Source organism: Vicia villosa, linkage group LG2, assembly GCF_029867415.1.
Source record: "Vicia villosa cultivar HV-30 ecotype Madison, WI linkage group LG2, Vvil1.0, whole genome shotgun sequence".
Lineage (NCBI taxonomy): Eukaryota > Viridiplantae > Streptophyta > Magnoliopsida > Fabales > Fabaceae > Vicia > Vicia villosa.
The window spans coordinates 119,347,822-119,356,192 of record NC_081181.1 but is presented as its reverse complement, the minus strand read 5'-3'; the positions used below and the strand labels follow the sequence as shown (position 1 = coordinate 119,356,192).

Below are 8,371 nucleotides of genomic sequence, written 5' to 3'. Positions count from 1 at the left end.
AAAATGACCTTTTATTAGTGCAAATAAATTTTGGTGAAAGGATAATTTAGGCAATTTGGTCAATATATTATTAATGAATAGATATTAATATTTTTTGTGATAATAAATAAATTAAGAAAAATTAAAATGAAAGTAAGAAAGTCTGGGAAAATGAAATGTAAAAGAAATTTAAATATGACTTCCATCATCCATGGCTTACATGTGATGTCATCATTCATGCAATAAAGTTGTAGGGAAAATGTTATTTAATTCGGACGAATGAAAAGCTAACACTTGGGGCATCCATTCAATAAAATTGAAAGAGTGAATACTTAATTTGTTAGTTACAAAAATGACCTTTTATTAGTGCAAATAAATTTTGGTGAAAGGATAATTTAGGCAATTTGGTCAATATATTATTAATGAATAGATAGTAGATAGTAGATGTAAAAACACACATTTCACACCTGTTGTACCTGAAAATTAATATGACTAACTTTATTAACATCCATATTAAAACCATTATGAGTTTTTTGTATATATCTCATTACATTGGACCAAACAAACCAAAAGTGATATAATATATCCAGAACTTTTTTTTGTTAAATTCTCTTCTTCATATACTAGTGCCAAACCGCTGACATGTATAAAACCGAAACACTAAAAATTCTACGAACCATTTTCTTGGTTCTTTAAATCGTCAAATACATTGTTACCGAAATAAAAAGATCTTCACATACATTACATTACCTCTATAAAACGTACAAGTTGTTTCTCTTGGACCACATATATCCAATGTATCAGTAGGGACAATAATATACTTTTTGCCATAAAAAAATTATATTAAGCTGTCCTCATACAGGCTGTATTCATGATACTAATTTACTATAAATAATCAAACAAGTGTGTCATCTACTCTTAATTATTTTATTCCATTTTCAAATTCCAATCTTTTTCATGTTGTAAAAGTAATGGCTTGTGCGCATGCAAATGTGCCCACAAAAACTCTTTGAAGGAGAAGATGCCAAATGCCATTACATGCTTAATTTATTTTTTTTGGGTGGAATTATATGTTTAATTACTTTGATGAATTTAAATATGTGTAACAAAGATCTTATTCATATCTTATTAAGCATTTTAAGAGGAAATTTTAGTGTGAGTGATCAAAGCAATATATTATGTTAGGTTTGGTCGGGCACTTTTTTTTTTTTTTTTGATAAGCAAGCAATTGAATAAAAAGCGGCACAAGGGGTGCACAACCCAACAAACAAGAGTCAAAACACAAGCTTAGCCTATTAAGGTAGGAGATACAAACCAATCCGACCAAAGAACATCACAATCTAACTTACAACTAAACAAAAACCACTCCCACGACATATGTTTTATTAACCCCAAACCATCTATTCTTGAGAGGTCACCACCTTCGAAGATAATAACATTCCGGCACTTCCAAATAGCACAACACACCGCTAAACCAAACAACCAACCCGGACAAAAGCGAAAGCTAGATTTACATAACTTCTCAAAAAAGGAGAGTTTTTCCACCACCGTATTTGACGGAAAAGACACTTTCAAACGGAGCCAATCACACGTTTGATTCCACCACCTAACCGACACCAAACAAGAACTAAAAATATGATCCGAATTTTCCTCTTCCAACAAACAAAAGGGACACAATAAGGAAACGTTTTCCCCCAATATGCCACGGCGGAATAAATTGGTTTTAGTCGGAAGACGATCTAGAAGAATTCTCCAACCAAAAATTAAAGACTTACTTGGAAGTTTCGAAGCCCAAAGAGAACGAAGAGAATCCAACACATTTGTCGGCAAAGTCGTAGTGTGATTGATGGAAGCAATAAGCCCTTCATAACTTGCTTTTACCGAAAAACCATTAGGATGTCTCCACCACACAAAAGAGTCGGGGCTGCCCACCTTTGGTTGAACATGCTGAATAATAGTCATAAGCTCCAAAAGATCAGCCGCAACAATATCTGAAAAAGACTCCATATTCACCAAAAAACTCGGGTTCCAACACCAACAATTATCAATCCAGAAGCCATTTTCGCTAATACTTTTGGAGTTTGGATCCGCATAATTGACTAAATCCGGGAAAAGAGCCGAAAGAGGCTCACCTCCAAGCCAAGGATCATGCCAAAAAGAAATGAGATTGCCATCACCCAACTTGAACGAAATAGAAGAAGAGAACCAATTTTCCGCAACTATCGAACCATGACATCCAAGCAAGCGTAAATCTCTCCACCAAATAGAAGAACTCTTCTTATTTTATGTCAGTTTTATTAGTATTATTAGTATTATCATTATTGCATAATGATATGTGTATCTTTCTAATCAGTCGATGTGTCTAAAACAACTTATCGATATTATCTTTCACATATAGACTTCTAGAAGTTTTCATTTCCAATGTGATAAGTTATCCGATGTATGTAATGCAAAGATATTCCAAATACATGCATCGGAAAATCTATAATATAAAAAAATTAATGGTGGTAGAAAAGTCAAAAAATACTCTTATTTGATTTTTTATCACCACATTAAAATTGTAATATTGTGGTCTTTGTACTATAAAGTTATTAATTTTATTATTAAAATAATATAACTCTTATATTTTATCAAACATATCAAATCTCTCTCCATTCTTTATTTTTTTTTTTTGTCTTTCATCAGTTTTTCACTTCTTTCTTCTAAAAAAAAAAAATATTGATTCTTTTTATATACGAAAAATAATATTTATGATTGAAATTTTTTTAGTCAAAAATGATATATGGGAAAAATTTATTCAAAAAATCTATTATTGATCTAAATATTTTTATAGACGAAAATTTAATATTGATCCAAATATTTTTGTAAATAATACCTAAATAAAAATAATATTTGTATACGGAAAAAATCAATTATTTACGAAAATGGTATTTATGATTCAAATATTTTTGACTCAAAAATAATATACGGAAAAAAATCTACTATTGATCTAAACATTTTTATATACGAAATTTACTATTGATCCAAATATTTTTGTAAATGATACCTAAACAAAAATGAAGTTTGTATACGGGAAAAAAATCTATTATTAATCTAAAGATTTTTAAATACGAAAAAATGTTATTTATGATCCAAATATTTTTTATTCAAAAATGGAATAGGCCAAAAAATCTATTATTGATTTAAATATTTTTATATACGAAAATTTGATGTAAATGACACCTAAATAAAAATAATATTTGTATATGGAAAAAAAATCTATTATTTACGAGAAATGGTATTTATGATCCATATATTTTTATTCCAAAATGGTATACAGGAAAAAAATCTATTATTGAACTAAATATTTTTATATACGAGAAATGATATTTATGATTAAATATATTTGATCCAAAAATGGTATACGGAAAAAAAATTATTATTGATCTAAATATTTTTTTATACGAAATAATATTGATTCAAATATTTTTGTACATAATACCTAAATAAAAATTATATTTGTATTATTATTTATGAAAAATGTTATTTATGATCCAAATATTTTTTATTCAAAAATGGTATACGGGAAAAAATCTACTATTGATCTAAATATTTTTATATACGAAATTTACTATTGATCCAAATATTTTTGTAAATGATACCTAAACAAAAATGAAGTCTGTATACGTGAAAAAATATATTATTGACCTAAATATTTTTATATACGAGAAATGGTATTTATGATTAAATATTTTTAATCCAAAAATGATATACGGGAAAAAATCCATCATTGATCTAAATATTTTTATATACAAAATAATCAATTATTTATTTAATTTTTTTTTCTTTTTTAACATTTTTAATTAAAATAAATTATGTATTCAAATTCGCGTAACCGAACAGAATTCATGCATATTCACGAGTTTGTTACTAATTTATAGAGAAAGAATAGCACACGGATCTTAATCTTCCTTACTAATCTTATATTTATATTATATAAACTTACAAAAACAATTAACTACCTTAATTAACACCAAAACCACCCTCTTCAACAACACAAACAATTAACTACCTTAACACCAAAACTATCCCTTCAAAATCATACACACAAACAATTATATATATATATATATATATATATATATATATATATATATATATATATATATATATATACACACTAGTGCGTATACCCGTGCGAGGCACGGGTTTAAATTTATGAGATGAAATGATTGATTCCAATAAGAATGACTAAAACAAAATTTAAAATAACTATATAAGGATTAAGGATATACTCATGGCCTTGGATCGTATAGTATGAATTTACATTAACAAAAATATCATATGAATATAAAATTCATATATTATACATTTACATTTTTCATCTTTCTTATAAATATTTAATATATAATAAAATAAATTAAATAAAAAGAATGGCAAATTTGGTTTTTACATGAGAAAATTGTGATTTATATACATCATAATTATCTTACATTTCTTCTCAAAACAAATATTATAATAATTTTTAGTATAAATGTTATACCATTTTAGAGGATCCACACACCATAGAATCTCCACGTTATTTTTTAAATCTCTTCTCTTTGAGTTTGATTTTTTAAATATATTTTATTATAAATAATAATATATAATAATAATATTAATATGTAATAATAATAATATATAATAATAGCTGATTTATGGATAAAAGTATATTATTTCATTCACTAAAACAAAACAAAGAATACAAATTGTGAGAGTACATTAGCCATTAAAGTAATTTTTTATTACAATTAATATATATATTTTTGTTTACAAATATTATTTATAAAAAATATTAAGAATCTTTGTTTTTAATATAATATTTACTTGTGAATTTGTATTAACGTATTTAAAAATGGTAGATAATGAACCGCATATTTCAAAGTGCTAGGTAAAGTAAATTGATAAAAAAAATTATTTGATAAATAATTATTATTATAATCATTTTAAAGCATTTAAATTTACATTATCTTGATTATTTTAAAATAACTTTATTTAATAAATTAAATAATTTTTTATTATTTATTATACTTGTATAGATGAAAGATTAGGAAGAGCACAATAAAAATCATAATAGCACCACACATCATTTAGAAACACACAAATTAAAACACAAACTAAATAAAATAAAGATGATAAACCGTACACTCAACCAAAAATCAAAAATACATGGTAAAATAAAAGAATATTAATATTCCAAATATGTCATATTCCTATATATATATATATATATATATATATATATATATATATATATATATATATATATATATATATATATATATATATATATATTATTTTTTTTTTCAATATTTATAATTGATTAAAAATTTTCCAATATTAATAAATAAATAAATTAATTATGATTTATATTTTACCCGTGCTTTTACACGGATCGCGTATTTTCGTTATAAATAATAAATAAATATAGTATAGTGATGGTTGGGAAAAATATATAAAAGATAGGTAAATTAAGTAATATCGGCCTGTCAAAATGTATAATTCAATATAAAAAAAAAAGTAATTAAATAGTCATATATCCGTGTGTTCGCACGGGTCGCGCAATATCGTTAAAAATAATAAAGAAATATAGTGATGGTTATAAAAATATAATATTTAAAATTATAATTTTCATATAAACATTAATTTAACCTACTATAAATTAATGAGTTAATATGCCAAATATATTGGGCCTAAAAATAATCAATGATTTTTCATAAGGAACAATAATTAGGTGAGATTTTTCATGTCCCTAAATGTAAGGAACAATAATTATGTGAGATTTATAAAACATTTATGAGTAAGACGTCTAATTATTTTTAATATTATTAAAAATATCCTACTTATATAATACATGTAATTATTGATTTTATGTTATTTTATTAATTTGAGCTTATAATATATATTAAATGTGGGTTTTATTGATTAAATATATTATCAAATAAAATAATGAATTACATATAAATGACACATATTAGTCATATATATTATCTCATGATATATTCATGTAAGCGTGTACCTAATAATGTTAGGAATAAATAATTTAAGCCTATTTATAAACTAATTAATTATGTTATAATTTTAATTTTTTATGTCTTTACAAAATTAATTAAAATAAATAATATAATAATAAAATGTAGGCAATCAATATATGTTTAAAAATTTTCAAATTGTGTAAAAAGAAAAGTTAGGCAATGAGTGCAATTATTATAAGTAAATTTTGTTACCATGAAATGAAAATAATTGTTACATTACTTTATTATTGATTATTTTATTTTTGGCACGTGATATTATTGATAGATTTTAAAAATTTAATTAAAATGATATTAAACCATAATATCAATAACTTTTATTTGTTACCCTCTTATATAAGAAAATTTTGTTACCCTCTTATTTAAAGAAATAATGCACATATTTGAATTTCAGACAAATAATATATGTAAAAAAAACTTTAAAATTTAATGATTTTAATGATCATTATAACAAATATTATTAGTTTGTTACAACAAATTAGACCAAAATATTATAACACTTATCAATGTACGAGAAAACAGAACTTTTTACCTCCAAAAATTCATGACAGCGAACCAAACAAAATCAATGAAAAATATTAAACAACTAAATACAACTAAATCATATTATATTGTAATAAAATTCTAAATCCTAAGCAAACAACCCACAACCCACAAAATAATACTCCCTCCGTTCCTTTTTAAGTGTCGTTTTAACAAAAAGCTCTTCAACCAAGATAGTGGATTATTAGAGTTACTTTTTCTATTATACCCTTATTTATTTTTCTCTTTCCAAATAAATTCAATCATACACTCTTTTTCCAATAAGAAATTGAAAAAATTGAGGTGGAGTTATTGAGAAAATAAGGGTATAAATGACAAATTATAACATTAAATTATAAAACGACACTTAAATAGGAACAAAAAAATTCTTCTAAAACGACACTTAAAAAGGAACGGAGGGAGTAGAAGATTTATGGGAGGGGAATTGTTTTAAAGTTAGGTGATAGAAATAAGGGTGATAGAAAGACAATTAAAGTAACCAACTTTCAATAAAATAAGAATAATGAAAACGCAATTAAAGTGGTATTTGTTTTAGTTACTTTAAAGTGGTATATTTGTTTCTTAAGAAAATATATCTTTAGCATTGAAAACATATAAGAATTTAAATAATTAGGACTTTTCAATGTTACATTGAAAAGATGCTTAAAATTAAATAATTAAACATGCACCATTAATGATAAAATTTGAAAATAAAAATAAAAATTATGGAGATATTTAGTAATGGAAAATAACGATTATAGAGATAAAAAAAATAAATCAAATCCTCTTTTCTTTCTTATTCAAAAAAATACAGTGACTTCACAAATAAATAAAAAATTATTCTTCCTCTATTTAACAATTAAAAAATATTAGTACACAAATTCATACTTTCACTTTTCAAATTTGAAACAATCAAAAGGAAAGGATATATATTCGATAATTGAAGAAAGGAAAATGAAAAGCTATCGACGGCGGATCTGGTGAGCACAGGAGGTGCAATAGAAAAGTACGACAGTGATGGTCGTGTATGCGTTTCTGATGGTCGTGGCAGATGCATTCATCGATCGGACTTTTTCTCCGAAGTGGGACACACAGTCGATTCATCAACTGCTTGAAGAATCTTCTCACGCTTGAAATTCAAAACTTCTTTCACTAATAGCATACTGTTGTTAAAAAAATCGACTAAATCATATTGCGATAAATTAAACATTAGGAACAAGAACTGAAAAAGAAATAAAAAACTTTACCTTTCCTTTTCTATTAATTCTTCCCAATCTGGTTTATGTTGTGAAGTTTTGAAACTTCATCTTCCTAAACTAGTTTAAGTGGAATACATTCAGTAATGTTAGAATGTGAAGCGATGCGTGCAAGTTGATTAAATTTGATCTAAAATTTGTGTCCTTATAATAATAGAATATTATAAGAAACTTTCCACTTATAGAAGAAATATAAATAGAAGAATGCATGAGAGAGTGCCAAGTGGCAAACTTGCCAAAGTACTCATCTTGATTTTTTCTATTGTATGATATATATATATATATATATATATATATATATATATATATATATATATATATATATATATATATATATATATATATATATATATATATCAAGTGAGAGCATTTTATAATAAGAGATGGGAAGAACAAATATTAACCATTGGATTCATCAAGAGAGAGAAATTAATAATCACATTAATGTATTAACATTCTCTCTTGATAAATTCAATGGTAAATATTTATTTCTCTCATCTCTCGTTATAAAATGCTCTCACTTAATATGCTCCCTATTTAGGAATCGATGAGAGAGAAAGATAA

The 8,371-nt window shown here is 24.7% G+C and overlaps 1 protein-coding gene across 1 annotated transcript; it reads right to left on the bottom strand.

Moving 5' to 3' along the window:
- Positions 1-1,266: 1,266 nt before the first annotated feature.
- LOC131649885 (uncharacterized) lies at positions 1,267-1,986 on the bottom strand. The gene has a single exon (XM_058919629.1). The coding sequence runs from the start codon at positions 1,984-1,986 to the stop codon at positions 1,267-1,269; it is 720 nt and encodes a 239-aa protein (XP_058775612.1).
- Positions 1,987-8,371: the final 6,385 nt, after the last annotated feature.

Excerpts from the sequence above, each read along its gene's own strand:
- LOC131649885 (XM_058919629.1), bottom strand. The coding sequence starts at position 1,986 with ATGGAGTCTTTTTCAGATATTGTTGCGGCTGATCTTTTGGAGCTTATG.